We start from the raw sequence: 26,897 nt of genomic DNA on the forward strand, positions 1-26,897 counted from the left end.
AATTTCTCTGTAATAACTGGAGCTCATCATAAGGACAGCGCGGAGCTCTCTTCCTCTAGAGCGTCCATCGCCGCCGTGCTGCATCCACTTGCACCTGCGGCGAACTGGCCTCCTACCCTGCCTGCGGCCTGGCCCGGCCCGGCCCAGCCTGCATTCTCCATGGAGTCCCCACCCACATCCAGGGCACCGCGGCCGGCCGCGAGGAGGCCTCGATGCCCAGGCTGCAGCACGCCCAGTGCCCACGCACGAGGCCTGGCCTCCCACCCAAGCCTTCGCTTTTAAATTGCAGGTTTCCAAAAGCATATTTAAAACCCAGTGTTGATTGACTTCCGGGAAGATGGCGACTGAGAAAAGCGGGGCTTAAGAGCCCCGCTAACAACCAATCTCTATTACCACAAAATCAGCGCCTTTCATAGCCAGAAAACACCATCACCAGAGAAACAAAAAAAATCACCAGCCCCAGAGAGGAGGGGGTCTCATAACAGAGCTCAGAGCCACAGAGAAGATACACCAGCCTCACGGCCGAACACGCAGCAGCAGCGCCTGACTGCCGGCAGCAGCGGTGAGCTCACCGGACGGCTACAGCTACAGAACAACACACGCAACAGCCCACCAGGCTCCAGAGAGGAGCGTCGGGCAGCGATCCGAGGTGAGCCGCTGCAGAAGAGCCCGGACAGCGAGCCGAGGTGAGCCGCTGCGGAAGAGCCCTGCGGGATTCGGCATATTTTTCAGTGCAGGAAGCATCTAAAGCTCCCAGTGGCTGGGCTCAGCACACACTGCAGGGACTCAGAGCGGAGTTCAAAAACAGAGAAGAAATACGCCAGCCTCACGGCCGAGGGCGTAGCAGCGGTGCCATATTGCCTCCAGCGGCAGCAGCAGCAGCAAAAGTGAATTCAGAGCCCACTACAGCTCCATCTGCGTATTCAACAACAGTGAGTCAAATTGCGGGCCCCAAAGGAGAAATCCCAGTACTGGCTCCCAGAGACTTGACCCATTGGGGGAGTGGTGTTGACAGAGATATCACACCATAGGAGAATGCGCAACCTAGCACCCCCCATAGTCTAAAGCAGCCTCTATTGATTCCCTGGATCTGAGACTTTGCGATACAACCCAGTAACGGAGTAGTGGTGACTGAGATACCACAGACTCAAGATCCAGAGCACCTTAAGTGAAGTTGTAGTGACCCAAGGGAAGAACCCAGAGAAGGCACAAACTCCCGAAATCATGGGAAAGAGGAATAACAATGGAGCAATGAATGCCCACAATCCCACAACATCAGAACATGATAAAACAGAAATTCAGAGATTTCTAGAAGATCAAATCAGGAAAATAACTTTAGAAATAATAGGGGTGCTTCGAAAAGAACTCAGAGAGAGCCAAAAAGAGATAAAGGATGCAATTAATGAAGTAAAGGCCTCAATTCAAAGCACAAACAACCGATTAGACCACATGGAGAAAAGAATCTCACTCTTAGAAGATGATCATTACAAAAATGAACGCATAATTTCTAATCTAGAAAAAAATATCCAACAGCAGGAATCTGACATCGAAGAAATATGGACCTATTTTAAGAGAACTAACCTAAGAATAATTGGAATAGAGGAGGGAAAAGAAGGTGAAACCAAAGGGATCAACAATATCTTCAAGGAAGTAATAGCAGAAAATTTTCCAAACATAGAGCAAGAGGTTGATACACAGGTCCAGGAAACATATAGAACTCCCTTTAGACAGGATCGGAGAAGAGGATCCCCACACCACATAATTGTCAAAATGACCAATGTGGAAGCCAAGCAGAGAATCTTAAAGGCAACAAAAGCAAAGGGCCAAGTGACATTCAGAGGCAAACCAATTAGAATCACTCGACTTCCCAAACCAAGTCATGAGAGCCAGAAGGGCTTGGAGTAACATATTCCAAACTCTGAAAGAAAACAACTTCCAGCCAAAAATTTCCTACCCAGCAAAACTTTCTATCAAATTAGATGGGGAAATAAGAAGCTTCCATGACAAACAGAAACTGAAGGAATTTATGTCTTCAAAACCAGCGCTAGAGAAAATACTCAGAGATTAACTACAAAGAAGAAATAGGTAACACACACCAGAACCAGAGAAACAAGATTTTCCATCCAACAGACAACTAAGATTGGTTATCTGTGGAGATTCATTATTTATGTTAGTCTTTTACATATCTCTAAATTGTATTGTTTGCTTTTATTGTTGCTATTTTTTAGGATTTCTAGTTGAGATATTAATATACCTTCAGATATTGCATTTGGAAATATTTTATCCCATTCTATTAGTAACTTTTAACTCTGTTTACATTGTCTTTGGATATACAATTTTTTTTTATTTTTTAGGGAGTTTGTTTACCCTTCTGTTACCTGTGCCATTGAAATCATATCCAAGAAATCACTGCCAATTTCAATGTTGTGAGGTTTTATGACCCAGATTTTCTTCTAAAAGTTTATAGTCTTAAGATTTATATTTAGGTCTTTTATCTATTTTGAGTTAATATTTGTATATGGGATTAGGTAAGGGTCCAATTTTATTCTTTTCCATGTAATTATTATTTTTCAACAATATTTCATTAAAAGATTATTATTTCCACCACCAAATGTTCATGGAAACCTTGTCAAAAATAACTTGACAATATATGGAAGAATGTATCTCTAGGCTTTTATTTAACTCCAATGGTTTATATATCTGCCTTTAGAACAGTACTATACTGTTTCAATTATTGTAGCTTTATATGGTTTGAAACTAGAAAATATATATCTTCTAGCTTTGTTCTTTTTCAAGATCGTTTTGTGTATCTAGAGTCCATATTCCATATTAGGATAGATTTTTTTCTGAAAAATAAATATATAAATATATGATAGTTTCACCAAAAAAAAATATTCTCTGGTAAGAAAGAAAGCAAAAAGAAATATTAAAATGTTATCTTTAAGTTATCAAAAGCTTGATATCAGACAAAAGAAACTCTTATGTGAGATTATCATTTTTAATTTTGGATAAATTGCTATAATACTAGATGTCAACCACTAAGCCAAGCATGGGAAGGAGGGATGGGGAGGGAATGGGGTGGGGATCGGGTGGGGGCTGACTGGGCGATGTGTGCATGTATTCCTACAAAAGTGTTTTGTATCCCACTATGATGTATGAATACAGTGCACCAATAAAAAATTAAAAAATAAATAAATAAATAAATAAAACCCAATGTTGCTGGGCATGAAAGCACGTGCCTCTATGCCTGTAATCACAGTACTTGGAAAGCTGAGAGGAGGTTTACAGGTTCAAGGCCAACCTCAACCTCAGCAATTTAGCAAGGCCATCAGCTATCTAGTGAGACTCTTGTTTCAAAATAAAAAATAAAATAGGGCCAGGGGTGTAGCTCAGAGGTGGAACCCCTGGCTTCAAATCAGAGTGACACACACACAATGGTTTAAGCATTCACAAGCCAAAGAAATATTTTGCAAAACAAACACTACTCCAGTACAAACCTTGGGTACGAGCCTTTCTTGACTCTGATGATCTAATTTGCTAAGTTTCTTTCACCCGGGCCCCTGACACCTTCCCAGAGGAGCATCCCAGGAGAGCACCCACATGGCACTCAGGTAGACATTGCCATCCAGGGCTGAGACGACCAGCTGCAGAGCCAGACCTGAACAAGCAGGAGACTCGGGAGGATGACGGCCCTGAGCAGGAGTGGAGCCCAAGCAGCCCCAGGGCGTGGGTGCTGGCCTGCTCACCCAGCGGTGCAGAGTCCCACAGGATGCCACCCACCACTGCCTGATCACCACAGCACCCATTCCAGGAGGGCAGAGGCAGGGACAGCTCTGTGGGCGCCACACTTAGAATCTGCACCTTTGCCAAAAAGCTGACCAAATTCCAGACTCAGTGGTGGGTGTTATGGATTGGGAGAGTATGGTTGTGGGGAAACTGTTCCTGAGGACCCCTGCTAGGGTCCCGGACATACTTTCCCTCAAACCACAACAAAACCCAAAACGACCAAAAACAGAAAAAAAAATGCGGGTTCTTGTCCTAAGCTAATAATAAATATACATAGCTTGGACAGTTGCTGAAGATTTAAAGACGTTTATTAAAAGATAGAAATACAGAGGATAGGTACAGCTCCATACCAGACTGGCATGGAGGGGAGACTCGAATGAATACACCAAAGGGATCACATGTGGACCGGACTTTTTATACCCATGACCTCCATCTTGTTTGCGTAATTCTGATGTAGTGTAGTGGACGTCCCTGTAAGGTATCTCCCCTTAACCCTGTAAGGTACCTCCCCCAGCAAGGTGTGGCAAGGTGTCTCCTTTCATGAAGGTAGACCCCTCCTACCATCTTAGCTAGCTTATCTAATCATGTAGATCTGTCTTTAGATAGAGAAAGGCCTAGTTCTCCTCTCCTATTGACTTGTTAATTACTTTTAGCTAAGTCAATCTAAGTTTCAATAGATGTTTGCTTCCTGACCAAGGCCAAGTCTTTCTCTCTTATGGTCTGCCACCATTTTGACACAATTATTTTTGAAATGTATTAATAATCAGAGCTTTCTCAAATCTTCCTAGGCCATTCCCAATACTGGTGCAGTGGGCCGACCTCGGATCTGGGCACTTGACTGTAACAGGCACTTCGCATGAGCCTGCTCCCAGAGGAATGCTCAACCCATACCAGTCTGCAGTGCCTGGGAAACATGCAAATGAGCCGTTCTACTAAACAAATTCCTCGTCCTTTCAAAGTCTCCAGAACTGGGGATTTGAGAGAGTTAATCTGATACATGGTAGATCCATCCAGGAAGTACAGATAAGATGAAAATTACTATTTTGAGGAAGTGGAGTAGACCCGGCAGATGGCAGCCAGTGTGTCAGGAGTGAGGTGCTCCTAGGCAGAGCCAGCAGCCCAGTGGGAAGAGGCACCCTTCTGCAGGAGCTCAGGAAAGCAGGCTGAACATGGCTTCGCAAAGGAGCAGGCAGTGTGCCAGAGAAGCCTTCCTCCAGAAGGAGATGTGGCAGAGAGGCCGGGGGAGGCCAGGGCTGCCTATGTATGTATTTATTTATTTATTTAGCTGGGGATTGAACCCAGTGGCATTCTACCTCCCAGCTACACCCCCAACCCATTTTTTTTATTCTTTATTTTTTGAAACAGGGTCTCACTAAGTTGCAGAGGGCCTCACCAAGTAGCTGAAGCTGGCCGCCAGCCCAGATCCTCAAGTCTCAGCCTCCAAAGTGCTGGGATTACAAGCGTGCGCCACCATGCCAGCTTAGCCCCTGGGCTACTTAAGCTAAATCTATGGACGCGCATGCCAAGGCAGGTGGAAAAGGAGCAACGCTGGCACACAGAGTAATTTCAGACGGTCTCTTTGCACCCTGGAGCAGCCCTCGTGCAGCTCGCGGGACAGAGCCAGTGAGGATGGCCCTTGCACACACTCAAGCCCCCCCACCCCCCGCCCACAGCCACAGGGGCTGGAAAGACACACCTCCTCCCAACCCACTGTGCCAGGGTGCCCAGCCCTACAGGACTGGGGCAAGGTCCCGAGGTACAGGTCAGGAGGAGGACAGCTCTGTGAAGGGTCAGGATGAAGACATCACTCACCTGGTCTCTGGCTACACAGTGCTCTGTCCTCCCCGACCCAGGACGGCCCTGCACGGGTTCCAGCCTGGCATTCAAAGGCCACTTCCAGTTATTACATAATGCGGCGTTTCCATGGCATAATAACACGTCCAAGGAGACCACTGCTGGTCCCTGCCTGAGTACCCAGGGCGGCTCAGGAAGCCACCAGGACTCGCCTCACTCAGCAAGTTTCTATGTACTAAAGTCCCTGTTATTCCAGTACTTGGGAGGCTGAGACAGAAGGATCGCAGGTTCAAGGCCAGCCTTGGCAATTTAGTGAGACTCTCTGCAACTTAGTGAGACCCTGGTTAAAACTAAAAAATAGCCAGGCTTGGTGACGCATGCTTGTCATCCCCGCGCTTGGGAGGCAGAGACAGGAGGATCGCGCAGGTTCGAAGCCAGCCGCACTGGCTTAAGAGACCCTGTTTCCAAATAAAAATATAAAAAAATAGGCCTGGGAGTGTAGCCCAGAGGTAGAAGGGTTTCCAGGAACCCCAGTACCACCAAAAATTAAAAATTAAAAAAATAAAATAAAAAATAAAATAGAGCTAGGTGTGTAGCTCAGAGGTAGAATATTCGTTCAGTTGTCAGTATCACACAGACACACGTACACACAGGTCCCTATGTAGTAGAGTAGCCACCTCCACTCCCAGGGGACACAATCCCCATGGCAAATGGACTCTGGCAGAAAAGGAGGAAATCCTTGTCCAGTTTTGACCACCAACATACTGACCCTCCCTCTGCTCCTAGAAATGGCCACCAAGGTCTCCTCACCAGGACCTTGGGCCCTTCTCCCCACCCCACCCCACACACACGCCTAGACATGCCCACCCAGGGCTCCTTGATGGGACCCTGGGAGACACACCCCCCTCCAGACATGCCGCCCAGGTCCCCTCGCCCGGATCCCAGCCTCTTGTACTTTCTCTGGGTTCTTAGGACTTGCTTCTGCTATGTTCCCTCTGTCTTCCCTGAAACCTACCCTCAGCCCCAGGCTGGTAGAGTCAATAGCTAGCTGTTCCTAGCACTAACTTGAAATTTCAGCTAATGCACAGACTTACAAGGAGACTGTCCTGGTTGATTGGGAACTGATTGTCTAGTGGAGTCCTGGCACAGTCTAAGAGGCTTTGGGGAAAAAGTCTAATGGGAGAAGTTTGAGGATCGAACACCAAAGTCACCCTGTAGAGATACTTGGCACAGAGTTCTCTCCTTAATGCATGGACTCGGGTGACCCACGTCCAGGGCAGCACGTGGGGGCTCTGAAACCAACATGTGCTCCTCTGGATGAGTTTTCCTCTCAGGGTTTACGTAGAATAACAAAACACATTACTCCAGCACTCTTTCTTTTAGTTACAAAGAGAGACAAAATTAAGATTGTATCCATGATGCCAATGTGGCACCGCAGCACCAAGGCAGCAAAAAGCGAAGACACACACAAGCATGGACACACATGCACACCACGCACACGCATACACACACGCACATATGCACACACACTCGCACCCAACCGCTAACTGCCCAGCAAGACGAGGATCCACCCACATCTCCTCCAAGACTGGCAGCAAGGCCCCGCCAGGGAGGGAGGGGGAGGAGGGAGCCGCGTGGGTGCTGTCCCTGGGCTGTGTGGCCTGGTGGGCGCAGGTGGGCATGACCCGGATACCGTGAGCCAATCTGCTTCCCTCTGCTGGGCGATGCTGCCAGCCAACCTGGGGGCTGGGAAGAAATGCAAACCTAAGAAAGGACAGCGTCCTCGGCGTGGTGCCACAGCGCAGCCAGGAGGAGCGGTATGAGTGTGGATCTGGCTCCAGCCTCCCGCTCCTCCTCACCCAGCAGGCTGAGAGGAGGAGACCCACCGACCTGCGGAGCCCAGGCAGCCGCGTGAACTGTGGAAGCACACACCTGGTCGTAACTCGCTTGTGGCACGAACGTGAAGGCTCAAAGGAACATGGTTTTTCCTGTTAATATGCCAAATTGGACTCTGCTTCACACTGTTTAGTTCAGTAAGCAATGCCCGTCCCCTTTTTGGATTCGGTTACTTGGAATCTGGGGGCAGAAGGGGCGCAGAGTCAGGCCAGTGACATGATCTTGCATCCACAGCTGGGGCCTTCAGGCATCCCCGCCCCGTGGGAGCACAAAGGGCGCAGCCCGGCCCTGGGGCAGCTTTTAACAAGGCAGCAAGGTGGTTAGCCGAGTTAGTATGCGGACTGCTAGACTTCAAGCACATGTGTCACGGGTAACCTTGTAGCCTGGCATATTTCTTTTTTTGTGTGTGTGTGGTACTTGGGGTGAAACCCAGGGGTATTTTATCTCCAAGCTATACCCTCAGCCCTATTTTTTATTCTTTATTTTGAAACAGGGCCTCACTGAGTTGCAAAGGGCCTCAATAAGTAGCTGAGGCTGGCCGTGAACCACAATCCTCCTATCTCAGCCTCCCAAATGCTGGGATGACAAGCGTGCGCCACCACACCCAGCAAGTCTGACATATTTCTATGTTCACATACAAGGAAAGCAGTCTGCCAGGGCCTACAGCACACTGGAAGTGGCCATTAACTCCAGCTAGGGAGTGAGGTGTCTAGGTATTTCCACATCACTCACTTTGAATGAGAATATACCCATTTATTTTGCATCATTTATTTTTAGCAATGCATGATACAGCTGAGAGAGAGAAGCAGATAGGTAGGCGAAGGGCTGACAGTTTCCTTCTATAAAATCCAACTTCGCTGCAGCCTCCTATTAATAAAATGCTCTACAGTCGTGGCGTTGGAGAAGATAACTTCAAAGAATAAGCTGAAGTCTCCACAAGGGCGAAACCCTTTGAAGCTCCAGTGATGCGTCTTTTCCATGAGTTTCTGCCTCTCCGCGCTCCCCAGGGGCAGCCTGCGGCACACCAGGCTCACAGGCCACGTGTGCAGGCTGCAGGAGTGCCCCAACAAGAGGCTGGAGAGCACAGCGGGTAAGGCAGGTCCTCCACTCAGCCCCCTGATGCTGATATCCCAGCAGGCGGAGCAGGGCCAGGTGCCCTCACTCTCCCTCTGCCCATCCTTGCCGGGGGGGGGGGGCTGAGGATGGGGGAGGCATGGGCAGCTGACGGGGTGGGCAGGTGGCCGGCAAGCTGGGCCGGGGCACCAGCCCCCAAACTGAGCCAATGTCCCGGGGCAGGAAGAGGGATGAGAGTTCCCGCTTTCACTGAGATGGATGCAGATTCTCTCCTCTTGGGTTGAGCTGCACACTGACCCAGACTCCTCTGTGCTGGGGTGAGGAGCTGGGCCAGGCCCTCAAGCTGGGTTGCCAGCTCTCAGCTGGACAGTGGGTGGTCGACCTGGGGAGGGGAACAGATGCTAACACTCTCCTGGCTATTCACTCAGAGGTGAACACTGTTGTGAAACCCTCCCAGACTGTACTCTGAAGCCAACGCCAAATGGCAAGGAGAGAACAGAGAGAGTGGGCCTTCCTGTCACCGCCTCCCACCTGGTGTGAGCCCAGGGCCTCCGAGAGTCCTGGAGGTGGTTACTTTGCCAGACCCTCCCAGAGGGCGGGGGTCAGAGTCGGTTCAGCACAGACACGCGGCGGCCAGTGGCGAGGTTCAGCACAGACACGCGGCGGCCAGTGGCGAGTCTCGGTGTGGCTCGCCCGGCTGCGGTGGCCCGGGGAGGGGCCTGGCTTCCCCTCTGGGGGCTTTCCGTGAGTGAAGGAGGCCTCCCAGATACAGCTGCACCATGCTCGGTGCGCGTCCCGCCCTGTCCTCTTACAGCTCCCAGAAGACAAGTGCTGCAACGTTAGCTATCGTTGGGGCTACGTCACTGCTTCGCCCATCATATTCTTAACACCTTAGGCTGTTAGCAAACACAAATAGCTCAGTGCTGCCTTAAAGGCTGCCATTAGTTCGCCTTTACGTCTGTCTTTTGGACACATTTGTTCACATTTGCACAAGGACGTGTCAGCTCACGTGCCGAGGCCCTGGGCTGTGCGTGCTGCCCCCGACTGCTGAGGCGCACAGGCCCAGAGCAAGCCCTCCCATGCTGCCCGGTATGTCCATCTCCAGATGGCTGAACAGGGTGTGGAGAGAAGGGACAGCCTGGTGAGAGGCCACGGTGGCCCTGAACCAAAGAATCACCTTCCTCCTGTAGGTGTCCACTGTGGCTCAGCATGGAAGATGTCCTCTGACCCCTGTGCAGTGGGACCAGGCATGGAGCAGCCATCTAGGAGGTCAGCTCACTCTCCTACTTCGAGCAGAACCCCCAAACTGCAATTCCCCGTGCCACTATGGCGCCAGGGGGCCTGATGTCTCCTGTGCATGCTGACTGGGAGCCACCCTCTGCAGGAGAGCTGCCTGCTGGACAGAGACGGAAGCCACCACCCACAGAGGGATCCCTGGAGGATGACAGCCATGCTGAGCACTCGCCGCCCACCACCAGGGCAGGACTGTCTCAACGCAGGGCAGTGTGCAGGGCCTGCTCCTGCCTTGCTCGACCCCAGGAGCCACAGAGCGGCACACCTGTCTCTGCTAGGCGGCAGGGCAGAGGAGCAATGGTTTGATAGCAGACTATTGGTGGCAGACCTGAGGCCTGAGGAGACATGGCCTCCTCGCGCGAGGCACATAGCTTCCAAAGTCCAGCCTCCTCGCCTTCAAACTGGGAAGGAGGAGCTCACCTGAGTGGAAGGGTTGGCACAGCTCGGCACTCAGAGGGCCGCGGGCTGACGCGAGCCCCAGCGCTAGCGGTCACTGCTGCTGCAAAGGGACCGGCAGGCCCAAAGGTCGTCTGTCAGCGGGCGCCACCCAGGCCAGCCCCTCCTTTCTCTTCTCCCGAAAGCTTTCTGGAGGTCTGAAGCAGGCAGATCAAACAAATGCTTCTGCTGGAAACCCTCAGAACGGTTTTTCTTTTCGTTTTCACATTTAGCGACCACAAGCTGGGCCTGCCCCCCGCTTGTGTGATTTAGTGGGTTACCCAGCATGCTATGGCAAATTTGATAAACACAGCCATTCTGTTTTATTGCACTGGAAAAATAGAATAATCAGAAGGTTTAATTTGACAACTGGGAGACGGTGAAAAAGCACAATTGGCTTGAAAAAATGATTAGGTAGCAGCAATAAAACCTCTGCCGTATGAATCACGAGCCACCTGGGGAGCGCGAAAAGGCGAGACCTGGAGATGCCGAGGCCACCCAGCTGGCAGTGTGCAGCCAGTTCCCGCCTGTCCCTGCGCGGGGCAGTGACGGCAGGTGGACAGGCCAGCCCGAGGGCGGCTGTGCAGGCCGACTCTGCGGACCGGACACAGTGGCACGCCGGTGGCCCTGGCGAAGGGAGGATCCCTCAAGCCCAGGAGTTCAAGACCACCTGGGCAACATAGCAAGACCCTATCTCAAAATCTTTAAAAAGTGGCTCTAAGGGGGAAGGGACAGATTATTAAATTACAAAGTCTTTATTTGGCCATAACATCGCAGTGAGGTCCTATCCACTCCTCAGCGTGAACTGTGTGCTCGCTGCCTCGCATATCTGGCTGAAGGCGGAGGAGAGTGGGCTCCAGGAGCTCTGTGAGCAGGAGGCCCGGCCATGGCCTCTGACAGGCGCAGGCGACTCACGGGAGTGCATGGGCAACTTCTCAAACACTCTGGCGATTGGTGCACAGTTCTGTGATGACAGGGCTCCCGACACACCACCCTGTAGTTCTGCGTCTTAGCCCTGGAGCAAACAGCGGGGGGTGGGGGGTGTGCAGAAGCTAGAATCCCCATCCCCAGCGGCACGGTGCGGGGCCTCTCCTCTCGTAGCCTCCCTGCAGCGAGGGAAGAAGTGTGCTTCTCCTGAGCACAGGCTGCTGCGTCCCCTCGCTGCCCACAGCCCAGGCCCCTCTCCTGAGCCCAGGCCCCTCGCTGCCCGCAGCCCAGTGTCCTCTCCTGAGCCCAGGCCCCTCACTGCCCGCAGCCCAGGCCCTCACACTCTACAGGGCAGCCCAAGAACAGGTCCCTGCGGCCTTGGGTCTCCGTTTCTGAAGGCTCCCGGGTCACCTAAAACCAGCATTAAACAAAAGCTGTCTTTTCCATGCCCCTGTCTGTCCAGTTCACCTGTCTTTGTCTCGGGGGTCTCAGCCATGAACTAAGGATGGTGACAAAAGGAATGTCTTCTCCCCCAGGCACGTGAGCCCTTTTGTTCCAGGGCGGGGTGACGCCTTTTGTGTTGTGGAAGCATGACTGGTCCTTCTTCTGTCCCTTCGTTCAACATGCATGTCACCCATGGCCCCCGCTTGCTGTGGGCAAGAACACCCAGGAGCTCGCGGCCCTCATGACCGCGGCCCTCTTGAGCCCTGGGGTGCTGACATCTCTGCCCTTCCCTCTGGGGCAGCCCGGGCCTCACTGCTGTGTGCCACGTTCTCTTTAAAAGCTTGTGGTTCTTGAGAGGAGGGCATCTGTTCTGGTCCTGTGTCTTGATAGGGGAGCCAAGCTTTTATTTATTTATTTGGTGCTGGGGATTAGAACCCAGGGGCATTCTACCTCTGAGCTACCCCTCTAGCCCTATTTTTTTTATTATTTATTTTGAAACAGGGTCTCACTGAGTTGTAAAGGGCCTCACTAAGTAGCTGAGGTGTCAGTGAGCCACAATCCTCCAGTCTCAGCCTCCCAAATGCTGGGATAACGAGCATGCGCCACCAAGCCCGGCAAGCCATTTGTTATTATTTTGTTTTGTTTCACACACCGGGTGGCAGTGCATCTGTGTGGGGTCCACACAGCAATCTTCCAAGGACCCATCCAATCTCCCCCCTGGCCCGGGACTCACCTCCTCGTTAAGTGGAACCCTCAGTTCTTTCCTTTTAAAAACATTTTGTGGAAATGTGGATCATGTACCTTCCCGTTTCCCGTCACAGAGCTGATTTGCCGGTGCTTGTCTGCTCAGAGTTCTGACATCCCCGTGTCAGTCTTAGCGTCTCCGCCACAACAGAAGCCACGCAGTGTGTCCCAGTGCCCCGCTCTCCTCACGGCCACTGGTGCGGCTTCTGCTTTCCCGTTTGCCTCTCCCAGACACTTCCGATACGCAGCCATGTGACATGTGAACTGGGCACTTGGCTTCTTTCCTGACGAAGGCTTCGAGGGCCATCTGTGTGAGCCTGGATCAGAGTCTGTTTCTTTTAGAGCTGGGTGATATTCCTCCAGAGAGAATCTTGCTGCCTAGTGACTTCCTGCCCCTCCATGGAGAAGGGGCATGGGGGGCCAGGGCCCTGCGGGCTCAGCGGTGCTGCCCGCTCCGTCGGGCTCCAGTCCTGCCAAGGGAAGGACCCGCTTCCTGGTGCCAGCATGGCTGATCTCCTCTTTCAAACGCACTTCCTCTGTTCTTCATATATGCAGTAGTTGATCTTGCTTTGCAGTGCTCTTTAGGACGCACCATCTATTGTCGGATGTGCCTCATTTAGAGTTACTGACCATGAAATCAAGTCCACTTAAAAATGATCGTAAGGCGGGCGTGGTGGACCGCGCTTGGGAGGCGGAGACAGGAGGATCGCGCGGGTTTGAAGCCAGCCACGCATGCACTGGCTTAAGAGACTCTGTTTCCAAATAAAAAAGTATAAAAATAGGTCTGGGAGTGTAGCCCAGAGGTAGAAGGGTTTCTAGGAACCCCAGTACCACCACCAAAAAAAAAAAAAAAAAAAAAAAGATCGTAAACCTATTCTCCTAACCTTAGGGTACTTGCGTTACTACATCTATAACCTGTACCAGGACAAGATCATAACTTTAAGACACATGTTCTGAGCACTTGCAATTTTGTTTTTCCTCTGAGCACTAAAATTATTTCAGAGTATACTTTCTTTTTATTTTATTGTGGTTATATACAAATAGCATGCAATTTAGCATCCTAACCATGTGTGTGTGTGTGTGTGTGTGTGTGTTGTGTGTGTGTGTGTTTTACTGGGGATTGAACCCAGGGGCGTTCTACTTCTGAACTACAACACCAGCCTTATTTTATTTTTCACTTGGAAACAAGGTCTAAGGTGCTGAAAGCCTCACTAAATTCCTGAAGCTGGCTTTGAGCGTGCAATTATCCTGTCTCAGACTCTCAAGACAGGGGAGTACAGGCATGTGCCTCTGCGTCCAGCGCATCCTAATCTTTTTTTTTTTTTTTTGTAGTATTGGGGTTGAACCCAGAGGCTTTCTACCTCTGGGCTATACTCCCAGATCTATTTTATATTTTATTTGGAAACAGGGTCTCACTAAGTTGCTGAGAGCCTCACTAAGTAGCTGAGGCTGGCTTAGAACCTGTGTGATCCTCCTGTCTCAGCCTCCCAAGCACTGGGATTACAGGAGTGCACCACCAAACCCGGCCACCCTAATCATTTTTAAGTGCATATTTCGGGGCCCTAATTATGTCCATATTATTGTACCACTATTTACTCACTTCATCTCCCCAAACTAGAGCCCCAGAGTAACCAGCAGCTCCTCAGCCCCACTCCCCAGCCTGTGGCACACCACTCTGCCCTCTGTCTCCATGAAGGAGGTCTTCCAGGAACCTCATAAAAGTGGGATAACACTATATTTGTCTTTCTGAGAATGACTTCTCTCAGCATAATGTCCTCAAGGCTCGTCCATATTGCTGTGTATGTCAGAAATCCCTTCCTTCATGAGGGTGAGTCAGTGGCACCATCTGGATAGACCCCATCCACCCACTGATGGGCACTAGGGTGTGTCCACAGGGGACATTGTGCCGTGTGCAGGGAGCAGGGATGTGCAGGCTCCTATCAGGCTTTGTTCTCAACTCTTGTGGGTGTGTACTCGGAGTGGGCTCCTGGGTCTTCACTATCTGGGGTTCCTGGGTCTTCTCTACCTGGGGCTCCTGGATCTTCTCTACCTGGGACTCCTGGGTCTTCTCTACCTGGGGCTCCTGGGTCTTCTCTACCTGGGATTCCTGGGTCTTCTCTACTTGGGGCTCCAGGGTCTTTTCTACTTGGTATTCCTGGGTCTTCTCTACATGGAGTTCCTGGGTCTCGTCTACGTAGGGTTCCTGAGTCTCTTTTACCTGGGGATCCTGGGTCTTCTCTACCAGGGGCTCCTGGTTCTTCTCTACATGGGGTTCCTAGATCTCTTCCACCTGTGGCTCCTGGGTCATCTCTACGTGGGGTTCCTGTGTCTTCTCTACTTGAGGCTCCAGGGTTTTCTCTACCTGGGGCTCCTGGGTCTCTCTACCTGGGATTCCTGGGTCTTCTCTACGTGGGGTTCCTGGGTCTTCTCTACCTGGGGCTCCTGGATCTTCTCTACCTGGGACTCCTGGGTCTTCTCTACCTGGGGCTCCTGGGTCTTCTCTACCTGGGATTCCTGGGTCTTCTCTACGTGGGGCTCCAGGGTCTTTTCTACTTGGGACTCCTGGGTCTTCTCTACATGGGGTTCCTGGGTCTTGTCTACGTGGGGTTCCTGAGTCTCTTCTACCTGGGGCTCCTGGGTCTTCCTTACCTGGGATTCCTGGGTCTTCTCTACTTGGGGCTCCAGGGTCTTCTCTACCATAATTTTTTAGAGCAGTCACATTGCTTTTCAGTATTCTGTACCATTTGACAGTCCCACCAACTTCCCTAGATCCTTACCAAAATTTCTTTTTTCTGGTTTTTAAATTTTTTTATTGTGGTACTAGGGTTTGAATGCAGGAGCATTCTACCTCTGAGCCATACACTCAGCCCTGTGTTTTATTCTTTATTTTGAACAGGGTCTTACTAAGTTGCAGAGGGCCTCACTAGGTAGCTGAGGCGGTCCACTAAACTTCGATCTTCTTAGCCTCCAAAGTACTGGGATTACATGATGTACCACCATGCCTGGTTTTTCTGCTTTTTATAATAGCCATCCTAATAGGTATGAATTAGTAAGTAAAATTATTTATTTGTTTGTTTTTAGTACTGGGGATTAAAACAACTGGCACTCTACCTCTGAGCTACAATGCGGCCCTTTTCTATTTTTTGTTTTGAAACAGAGCCTAAGTTGCAGAGGGCCTCAGTAAGTTGCTGAGGTTGGCTGTGAACCTGTGATCCTCCTGTCTCAGCCTTGCAAGTATAGGATTGCAAGCATGTGCCATTGCACCCAACTAATTTTTGTTTTTATTAACAAGGTATGTTGGAATTTTTTAAAACATACATACACCATACACACACACGCACACGCACACACACACACCCTGCACACTAAAGGGATTACACATTTCTACAGCATCCCAAGGAAGTCAACAGGGATGAGAGTTCTGCAGAGCATTATGGTCTCCACTTACACCCTGCCCTCCCACTCTCCAGTCCAGCCAGCTGCCCAGCTGAGCTGTGCGGTCACCATGGCAACCATAACCCCGGCCAGCGGCGGCTGACGCAGGGCTGCTCTCCACACTACTCGCGAGATCGGCAGCCTGTTTTGCCCTTTCCTAGATGGTAAGTGTACCAAGAAAAGCTCTCAGGTACTGTCTGCTTCTATAAACTACGGTCTGAGTAGTTTAATTTCTAAATTACTTTTCCAATGAATTCAAAGCTATTATCTGAATATAATGTTAATATAATTCCCTGTCAGAGAGGCGAGCTGGGTTTAGAGCGGAAAAGAGGATGTAGGATGGTCACGACCTGTCCGGCTCTGCGTTTTTTTGCGGGGAGGGAGGAGAGTCGTGGCCTTTATTTTGCTGGTCTACGCACGTCTCCAGCTAAACACAACTGCGTCCTACATCCTGAGAATGTGTTGAGTCCAGCCATATGACATTTTTTTTAGTGGTACTGGGATTCCTGGAAGCCCTTCTACCTCCAGGCTACACTCTCAGACCTATTTTATACTTTTTTTAAAATTTGGAAACAGGGTCTCTTAAGTCAGCGCGGCTGGCTTTGAACCTGTGCAATCCTCCTGTCTCCACCTCCCAAGCACGGGATTACCACCGCTCCCGGCTCATATAACATTTTAATATATTTTAAAATGCTTCCTTCAAATGAAAACTGTACAAGGCACATCCCAAGCCACCCAGGTCTGAGCGAGGCAGAGGGCACGTGGCAGGAGGCGCCATGCCGTCTCCACCCATCTCCACGTTGTTTAGCTCTGTGCTTGTCCACCACTTCAGCGCACCTGCCATGCTCAGCACAGAACCCCCCAGATACAGCACAAAGTGGGGCTCTCCAGCACATCCACGGCTCCCCTCCTGCCGGCAGGTGAGCTGCCAGGACAAACACGTACACCCCCACCCCCACCAGGAGCTCCAGGCCCAGCACTCAGCTCACCCCACCACAGGGCACCCTTCAGACCCCAAGCTCAATACCTGTGGCCACAGAGGGCTCGCCCTGGGCCTCTCCTGGCAAAGGGCCCCTGGGGCTGCTCTCCAAGCCCAGCACTTCTCCAGAGTTACACACACAGACACACAGACACACACGCACATATGCAGAGAGGCTCAGGGAGCAGAGGGGCACCTGAGCAGATCATAATTGGCATAATTGGCAACAGGCAGGATCCTGGAGAGAGAAAATCCTCCTCCACAATCCAAGACAGAAACAGAGGGGCGCCAAGCTGAGAGGAGAAGCCTCGGGTCCCTGGGCCTGCACAGGGCTCCCTTGGGGCCACACAGCCCATCTCAGCTGGGCAAGGCAGCTGGGAATGCTCCTTTTATGCTCTCCCCTCTCCCTATTCATGCTCACACTGCAAACTCAGGACACGAGGTATGTTCTGAGGGCGGGCGTCCAACCCTCCACCACCTCCCAGCTGTTTCTCGGTGGGACTTCCTGCCCTGTGGGCTGTGAGCCCGCCTCAAGTGCCCATGTCCTCGTCTGCCTGGCAGGAGAGGGACCCAGAGGCAGAAGGGTGAAAGCTCGCTGTTGGGCAGCAGTGGGTGGAGGGCACGGCCAGGACCACCGGGCCCTGTGCCAGGCAAGGCACCGCCTCCTGCTGCACAGCTGCCAGTGAACAACCCTCACACCCAGACACTGACGCAGACTAGGAGGCACACAGACGTGTCCGTGTGCAGAACACCATCCACTTCCACTAACGCTCCACCTCCCCGCACGGTCCTCTTCAGAGCTGCAGCACAGCACACCTTCCCCACAGAGCGAGAGGCAAGCCCCACACTTACACACTTACACTTACACACTTACCGTTTACGCAGGTCTCAGACAATCCGCAAAGGCCTTCCTCAAGCAGGCAGCCTGGGCAGGGGAGACAGAGAAGAGGAGGGGTCAGCGAGAGGAAGACCATAGCCTTGGGACCGCGCACTGTCCATTGCGAGGCACCTCAGCCCACCATGCCAGGAGGGCACGGGGTCCACACCGCGTGTGCACCGGGCAACCTCCCAGCAGAAGGGTCCTTTGCACAGCCCGGTCCTTCTACGGGGCTGATTCTGTCGGCCTGGCCATCTTTGCAGATGCCACTGGCCACACAGCACAGCTGGGCTCCCAAGGGGCCAGGCCCCCAGACTTGTAGCTGAACTCAACGTGGGTGACGTCATCTGCTGCCAAAAACAGAGGAGCGTGAGGGGGCCACCATGGCCACGGACGAGCAGAGAGGAGGGAGAGGCAGGAGGCAGCAGCAAAGCACAGGCAGAGGATGTGGAGGTCAGGAGAAGGTGGAGATGCAGGACCCCTGGGTGGCCACGGACACATCCTTGCCAGAAAGGAGTCCTGGGAGCCCCGGGGATGGGAAGATGAGTGGGTGAGGCGCTGGTCAGGGCTGACGTCCCTCTGTGTTGAGCACACCTTGAACTGAGGCAGGACGTTGGGGCGTGTCTGTCCTCTGTAGGGCGGGCAGGGCAGGTGGGGCTGCGATGAGACCCTAAGAACACTGACACGAAGCCCCCTGCCCCGCTGCCAACAAAGCCTGCTGTGTTCTGGACACACATGCCTTCAATGGTTCTGAGAAAGCATCCTACCAAAGCCATGCCTTCACTCCCCTTCCTCCAGCTGGCAGACTCCTACACCCACCGAGACCCACTCACAAGGGCCCATAGAGTTGCCCTGATGGGCCTGGCAGGCTAATTCTGTGAGGCATCCACATTGTGCTGGACTGTCTATTTAAGGACCCCGTCAGTTTATCTCTGTATCCTGTGCCCCTTTCTCTGTGCCTCCTAAGAGGTGCTGAGGGCAAGTGAGTGGGTGAAAGGGAACAGGTCGACCAAGAGGAGATCATTAACACAAGGAATCCATACTCAGAGTGTCTCCAACGTGACCAACCATTGTCCTCACTCGAGTCTAAAATCTTACAGCTGTGGCACCCAATCACACTACACAAATGTGAGTAGAGCAAGGGCAAAACTAGGACTTGCAGGGACTCAACAAATGCCATCTCGACTCAGGAAGTACAAGGTCCCAGAAGGTGCACGAGGTCCCAAAATGTGCACAAGGTCCCCGGGAATGCACACCAGGCCCCCGGGAAGGCGCATGAGGTCCCTGGGAACACAAGGAGTGCACACGAGGTCCCCAGGAATGCACACGAGGTTTCCGGGAACACACACAGGTCCCTGGAAATGCCATGAGGCCTCTGAGAACGCACTCCTCTCTAAATCAGAAATGTTCCAGAGCTAAAGACTGCTCAGGGCTGGGTCCTCCTAAGAGGAGTCCAGGCGCCCACGTGAGCACTCCCCGCCCGCCCAGCCCATGTACCTGCATGCACTTGAGCTTGGCGGCTTACAGTTGAGCCACACAGCCTCTTGAGGGAGTCGGTTTCCCTGAGATGATCACAAGGCCTCGTGCCTCTCAACCCCACCCACCTCTCTGCTTCAGCTGCCTCACCTGGGAGCTGGCTGGAGCTGGCTGGCAGCTCTGCTCCTGCCGCAGCTCCCGTCTCACTCCCAACCACACTGCTACCTGACATGCACCCAGCCAGGTGTGAGGGAGACAGGTGGCAGGGCCGAGAGCTCTCTGAAGGGTGCCAGGCACAAGGCTGGAGAGGGGGAGCTGTAGGCCTCGGTGCCAAGTAGGTCCCACAGAGGCAGCCAGAGAGAGCCTGTGCTCAGCTGGCCCCCCCCGACCGCGGGCAGCACTACGGGGCCAGGTGAGCCAATCTCTGGATCTTCCCCACCTGACCACCAAGGCTCCCCTCACTACAGCTAGAGGGAGTCTCAGGCAAGGGGAGCTGCTGGGCCACCCCGTCCCTCCTCAGCTCAGGACGCCCAAGGATGGAGGACAGGGCCCAGACTCTCCAGGATGTGGCCACGTTGGGGTTAAGTCACGACGCTGTGGTGCTCCACATCCGGCATGGTAGTGGTCACGCGACTCAGCCAGTGTCACCACAGCCCAAATCCAGCGTCTGCCAGGCCCAGAGGGAGGCAGGGAGGCCTTCGGACTCCGGCTCTGCCAGGACTCACCCACACTCAGAACTCTGCTGGTCACGCCACGCAGCAGAACCTCGAATGCCCACCTGGCCGCTCCAGGACCTGAGGCACATGCCTGGGGAGCGCCATGCTCAAGGGGGTGGGCCGCACGACTGCACCGGCTTGTCCCAGAGCTGCAGATGCTGCGGGTACTCCACCTGCCAGCGATACGCTACCTCGACCGCTAGCTGACCTTGTTATTGGCTCTAAAATTAAGGTCCAGCAGATTTTGTTGTAAATGTCGGCCACCCACCAAAAGTAATGATGACCATAAGTCACCAAGAGGAAAGGCCTGATCTGGCAGACACCGGCGCCCCCTGTTCTAGAGCTTCGCACACGGCCTCCTCCTCCGGCGCTGCTGCCTCAGCCCCAGCCCCTATCCACAGTTACCCCCAGCGTCAACACTCACCGAGCATGCGTGCACATGTGTGTACACACAGGTAGTGCACGCATGTCACACATATGCAGACCCATACACACGTGTGTGCACACAAACACTGACCCGCACTCCGAATGTTTACCAAGGGTTTGTATCTTGTGGGAAATGGTACAGGTGAAGCCACAGCCTCCCTTGCCAGCACCGAGGGACACCCGCCTCTCCTCTCAGGCCCCCACCTGTGCGGCCCCTCCTGCTCTAGGCCTCAAGACCCAGGGGAGGAGTGGTGGAGCCTCCTGGGGTTGAGATGACCACCTCCCCTGCCCACGGGGCGTGGCCAAAGCGGAGGTACTCCTGTACAGTAACAGGAGGCTGGGTAGGTTTCAATACCTGCTGTCCTAAGAAAAGGAGCAATGCAACGATGAATTCTCTTGCCAAAAAATAAATAAATAAATAAAGCATTTCCCTTTCAGACAGACCACATGAACAGGGTTAGTGACTCTGGATCTCCTCCAGAGCAGCAGAGGGACCTCAGAGCCCAAGAGTATTCTCAAATACTCAATACCAAATTTTTGTAACAGATACCTGATAATGCCTAACCACAAATGATTCAGAATTGTAGCCAAATTCAGCTATAACAAAATCCATCTGGCCTGGGTCCTGTGGCATACATGATAACAAGTGTGTTCCCACTTCCCAGTGGTGACGCCCACTGATAACAGTCTCCTCACACCTCAACTCCCGCTTATGATAAGTTTTCCTCTCCTGACTTCACCCCAGTGGGTCCTGCTGATGTGATTGCTGGGGTACAGAGGGGAGGCAAAGAAAACACAGCCCAGCAGCAGGGAACCACTTTATACAGGAACACACCTGGAAAGAGGCACCTGGCCGGGGGAGAGCCCAGGAGAGTCAGAGGTGCCTCCTTGCAGGCCAGGGCTTGTTATGGGGCAAGGAAGGGAAGGGTGCAGGAGTAGTCATGTGACCGTTGTTTGGTGGGCTAGTGACCAGGTCATCTCGGGCCAGGGCAAAGGTCAAGGGGCATTTCTCTCTTTTTTTCCTCTGTTCTGGATCCTCCTCAGGCATGACTTCAAGGCCAGACATTACAGTGCCCACAGTGATGCCCACCCCCATGTGGCAGCACTCCCCAGCCATGCCAAGAGGTCCTCCCACCCCTGGGTGCGCTGGCCACCATCTCTGTCTGTGCCAATGAGAGGAGGAGGGCTTGGAGACCAGCCACACACCACAGCAGACATCTGGTGATGTGCGGAGCCAGACTGCCAGAGCATGCTCCTGCCTGCTGTCCCAGCAAGAGGCAGAGGGCACGTTCACGTGTATTGACACACGTGTGCATTCCTGCAGGTGCACACCTGAGCCACTGAGCAAAGGCAAAGGACAGGATGTCCACCAAGCTGCGCTCCTCACAACCCCCTGGCCCTGCGACCTGAGAAGAAAGTGACACACGCCCAGGACCCAGGATGGAGGGCTTCCATTTCAACCATATTGTTGGCTCTCCATTAACCTGGAGCATTTCCCTTCTTCTGGAAGCTGCTTCTTGGCTCTCTGGTGTCTAAACACCAGCAGTCTAGAAGCTGTGACGTGGGGCCTGTGTGCAGCCCTTCACCTAGGAAGGTGTGACGCCTGCCCTGAGCCCAGTGATGAGCAGGTCAGCAGCTGGTGATCAACAGATCTCTCTGCACAGCAGAGAGACCTTCCCAGGGGCTAATCCTGAATAGCCGCTCTGTGCTGGGTCCTGGACTGTGGTCTCCTCTGTGACAGTCACAGCGGCACTCCCACCACCCCCAGGGCCTAGGCTACAAACACCTGACTGCCCGCCCACTGCATTCCTGCATAAACAAACTTTCATGGCTTCTGGACCCTTCTTTCCTGCTTACACCCTCAGGCCCTCCTGCCTGGCACACCTGGCCCGTGGCCACATGGGGCAAGCTCCTTGCTCCCCCACGTCAGGTCCTCCAGGTCTTGTTCTGAACCATGATGCTCCTCAGCCTCAGCAACAACCTCTCCTGAGCTCAGCGAGCCCCTGCTCCTAAGAGTGCCCTAAGAGCGACAGTTAGCAGCCTCACCTGCACCAACCGCCGCTGGTGAGTACGCACCTGCCCAGGGCAGTGCGGCTGGGCAGCGTGGAGGGGTCTCCCTGTCCTGGCCCCTGAGCCCTGGAGGCTGGTGTCCTGGGCCAGCAGAGGAGCCCGGCTGGGGTAGCTGGCTCATCACAGGCTCACCACTGTCATTCCAAGAACCTGCTCAGAGATGACCCACTACCACCAAAGCCCTGGGACCAGCATGTAATGAAAGGCTCCATTTAGAAGAAAAATCATAAGCCCCTAGCAGCCAGCTAATAGTTAAAAAGAAAAGTATATTTTACTGCAGCTTACAGCTTAGGAATGTAAAATATGCGATAAGCCCACCCCATCTTATCTATACTGACTGAGTCAGAGCGCCTTGACCCGGGAGCTTACTGACTACACCTGGTATTTTATCTAACACTTGACTACAGAATGTACTTTTCAAATGATTCTGTAATTTTCTGTAAACGCATGCAATCTAACCCAAACCCCCCCTAACTAGTGGTCTTTTCCCTATAAATACCCTCAGTTTCAGTGGCTCGGGGCCGAACTCCTATCCGAGTCGGCCCCAGTGCACTGGCTCCTTAATAAACCTTTTGCTCATTGCATCAAGGACGTAGTCTCTCGTGGTACTTGACGTCGCTTATCCCGAGGGTGATTGAGGGTCTCCCCTCGGCGGGGGTCTTACAGTAACAGAGGGGGCCTCCTCCCCTTCAAAGCCTGCACGCCTGGAGGTAGCCCTGCCACACCTGGATCCCTACAGAGCAAGCCAGTCTGTTAGGAGATGCCTGTTGGGCTCCTCAGAGGACAGCCTTGAGCAGGGAAGGGATGGGGCACCAGGGCCCTGGGCCACATACTGTAATACCACTCGGCTTTGGAGCAAGGGACACACAGATTCCAGCCTGAAAGTTGGAAACTGGGTAAAATAATAAGAAACCTTAGCTTTCCTCCACACCCAACTCAGTGCCCTCAGAACACCCCATCAGGCCCCCTTGACAGCCCACGGTGGCCTCTGCTCCTCAGAGACCCTCCCATGTACCACTGTCTGTGGCCTTTGGCTCTGCTCTGTCTCCCTCTAAACCTTACAGAAAATAGACACCCACCCCCTTTCTAGTGTCCGGGCAGGTCACCAGTAACCATCATCAACTAGGCGAGTGGCCATTCCCGGCCATCGGGTCTGCAGTGCAGAGCCATCTAGATGGTAAGGCCCAGCAAAGCCACTTCGTTTTTCTCTCCTTGAGAGAATGCCAGGGCCCCACACCCCAAAACTCTGGGGACCACAACAAAGAAAGAGAAGGCGTAATATCCCAAGATTTCAAGAGATGTTCTGCCTAAAACGTCACTTTCAACACTCTGAGGAAGGAGCAGAGTGGCCGGATCGGGCGCCACCTCCGTGCACGGTGCTGTGCCACCATGGAGCACCCTCGCCCTCCTGGTGCCTTCTCAGGCCCAACTGGGATTGACCCTGCTGGGGCCGGAGCTGTGAGGACAAGCCCCAGCCAGGCCCAGTGTAGGCCCCTGTGCCCAGGGTGGCCAGCTGCCTCAGTTTCCCGAGGCTGCTACTACACTGCAGGGCCCTGGGCCAGGGAGCCTTTTCCAAATGTTTCCATCAGAACAAAACCCCAGGGCACGGTCTCCAGGTAGGAATGGAAGACAGCTTCACAGTGAGAATCCCCCGCTCTTGCAGCGAGGCCCTGGGAGGCCAGAGAATGACACTGGTCAGCCCAGAAGCCGGCGGTGCGGCCCGAGGAGCTGGCGCCTCATCTCAGGCAGCAGAGCCCGTGTGTCAGAATGCCCTGCCTCCTCTGCCCAAGACCCAAGGCTAAGGCTGCGTCTGCAGCACCAAGGCAGAGAGGGAGGCAGCCCCTCCAGCATCCCCTGGTGGCTTCCTGTCCTTCAACTGCCATCGCAGCCGCGGGGGCAGCCTCCGAGAGGCTGCGAGAAACTGGCCACACCTGCTGCAGGTCCAGCCACAGAGCAGCAGGCCCAGGCTGAGGTGAGCGCATCCATCCCTGGTGTGAGAGCAAATTCTAATCACTGCTGCTGAGGGCCGGCGCAGCCTGCAGCCCCCTCCCTCGCCCTGCCACGGCAGCGGCCCCTTCCCAGGCCAGGAGGTGAACTCGGCCCACCCCTCACACCCAGACAGGCATGTGCTCAGGACAGCACACAGTGGGATCCAGGCTGTGGTGCCTAACACCCCCAAAACAAACTCCCACCCCGAGACCCTCCATCCCAGCCCAGCCCAGCATGAAGCTGCCGCCCCAATGGCTAGGACTTTGGGGCACTTGGAAACATGGCAGAGTACTATTACCCTTTCATTCTGAGGGGTGCAAAACCCATCTGGAGGCTGACTCAGAGGGGGAGGGCACGGTGCGGGCCAGCTGGGCAGTGCTGGTGGGTCACCCGTGTCAAGGAGGGGCTATCGCTGGGCTGTCCTTTTTCTTTCGTGTCTCTGCAGCCAGCTCACGAGGGTAGAGGCCACAGCGAGGCTCAGACAGGCAATTGAGCCGCCTGGAAGCTCAGGCTCCCAAAGCAGGGCCAATCACTCCCCCAAAAGAGGCTGCAACACAGCTACGGCTGCAGTCGGGACCATGGAGACCAAAAGAGAAGCACCGAAAGGAGCCCACCATGCCAGGCCCCATTGCTTCTTCAAGCCAAAAGACAAGATGTGGCTGGGAACTACCCAGGCGGATGATGGCTGGGACCCAGTCCGTCCCACTCTGGACTTGAGCCACCACTTGCCCCGCCAGCCTGACCCCGCCCCACCTGGAGAAAGGCAAACAGCTGCACTGAAGTCACCCGGGTTGTAGCCACGGAGGGCGGGCCAGCAGCAAAGAGGTGCTGTGGACGTAGTGGGCACTGCCAAAGCAGGAAGCGTGCCAGGCCAAGGATGACACGGCACTGGACGCTCCGTCTCCAAGGCATATCCCACACCGGCCAGCGCTGATGAGAGGCTGGGGCTGCACCAGCAATCAGCTGGCTCAGGTGAGAGCCCTTCCTGGAGCCACTCCAGCAGGCTCCCTTCTCCACACACCCCAGGCCCTGCCCACCCGCAGCTTTGTGACCCCCTGCCCCTGCTGGGAAGACGCAGCCACTGGTCCTGTCTGCCACTGCACGCCAGGGGAAGGTCCTGGGCACCTTCCTGGAGAAAAGAACTCTCGAGACCCGTGGAAATGGTGACTGGCCTACCTCCCTCACCCCAGGCTCCTGACTAGTGGGCTCCATCGCCGCAGGGGACGTCCCGTGCTCTGCAGGTAGGTAGGTAGGCACGTTTCAGCACAGACAGTCCTGCTCGGAGCTGGGGCCCCTCTCCTGAGGCGCTGCCTGCTTTTGACACCTCCCTACACAAAGTCCACTTCTTCCCCACTGGAGCACCTGCCCCACCAGACAGCTGGCAGGCAGGACCCCACACAGCCACCTGGGTCTGTGCTAGAGGAAGACTGGCCCTCCCACGGAGCAGCTTCCTTGATTTTGAGTTCTTAATTGAAGAGCTGATTTGAATTCTCTTGAACAAGGACTTGTACCGAATTTCTTATTTTGAAGCACATTGGACGGGAGCTTTGTGCTGTGTTCTTAAAGCACAGGAAGTGCTCTTTGAGCAGCGGCTGCCAGCCCCGCACACCCTGTCTCGGAGCCGGAGGACGCGCCGCCTCAGCTGGATCCGCTCTGAAGGGCGTCTGCACTGCCTCTTTGTTTTTGTCTTCAAACAATTCCCGGAGATGGAATCTTCAAAAGGGTGTGTGTTGAATCGCTATTTTGGATTAAGAAAGCATTTCTAAGCTTCTCCCATAAATACAGAGTTAAAGAAAAGCTTTGAAAAGGCACACGATGAAGAGGCCTTGGGTGTTAAAACTGCAGGTGTAGACACTGTGCCGCCAGTGTAGACAGAAGTGAGGAAGAAGAACCTTGAGTGTTAAAACTGGAGGTGTAGACACTGTGCCTCCGGAGACACAGTGTCTCCGGCGAACCTCAGAGAGGCAGAAAACCCTGGGTACAGTCCTCAATGCCACAAGAAAGAAAAGGAAGGAATGCTCCTAGAACCGTTCTTAGTTTTTCTACTTTATTTTCACACTGAAAGCCGCCAGCACATTGTATAAAACTCATTAAACAAGTAGCAAGAAGGCTGTCTTTTTTCTCCTAAACAGGAAAAGATTGCATTAAAAGTAAATTTTACAAACTATGATTTCTTTTCTGGAAAATTATTTTATTATTCCAAATGACAAATTATTCCAATCATTTTAAATTAATTATGCATGGGAAACCACACAACAAATTTTCATAAATAGATGAGGTTTAGTTTTAAGACTGGAAATATATTTAAATGTACATTGCAAGTTAATTAGGATTAAAGAGACAAAAATTGCTTCCTTGGCCCGATATTTAGAATCCTTTGAGCTCAAAATCAGAAATGGAGGGTTTATTTTGGTAATCGCTTCTGTTTTTAATGATAAGAGTTTCTGTCTGCTCTTTGTGAGCCCTGTCCACAAATAGCAAGTTGTGGGTGAGAGCGGTCTTCAATGCCAAGATGAAAAACCAAATTAGATCAACT

At 53.0% G+C, this 26,897-nt stretch overlaps 1 protein-coding gene across 1 annotated transcript in view; it reads right to left on the minus strand.

Moving 5' to 3' along the window:
• PTPRN2 (protein tyrosine phosphatase receptor type N2) overlaps nucleotides 1–26,897 on the minus strand; it is a gene marked incomplete at both ends in the record, with an annotated part of 666,019 nt that overhangs the window by 598,123 nt on the left and 40,999 nt on the right. Inside the window, one exon of the mRNA XM_080701298.1 lies at nucleotides 17,682–17,732. Within this exon, the coding sequence (XP_080557424.1) occupies nucleotides 17,682–17,732 (51 nt within the window). The remainder of the gene's footprint in view (nucleotides 1–17,681; nucleotides 17,733–26,897) is intronic.

Source organism: Muscardinus avellanarius, assembly GCF_963383645.1.
Source record: "Muscardinus avellanarius genome assembly, chromosome: 9".
Classification (NCBI taxonomy): Eukaryota; Metazoa; Chordata; class Mammalia; order Rodentia; family Gliridae; genus Muscardinus; species Muscardinus avellanarius.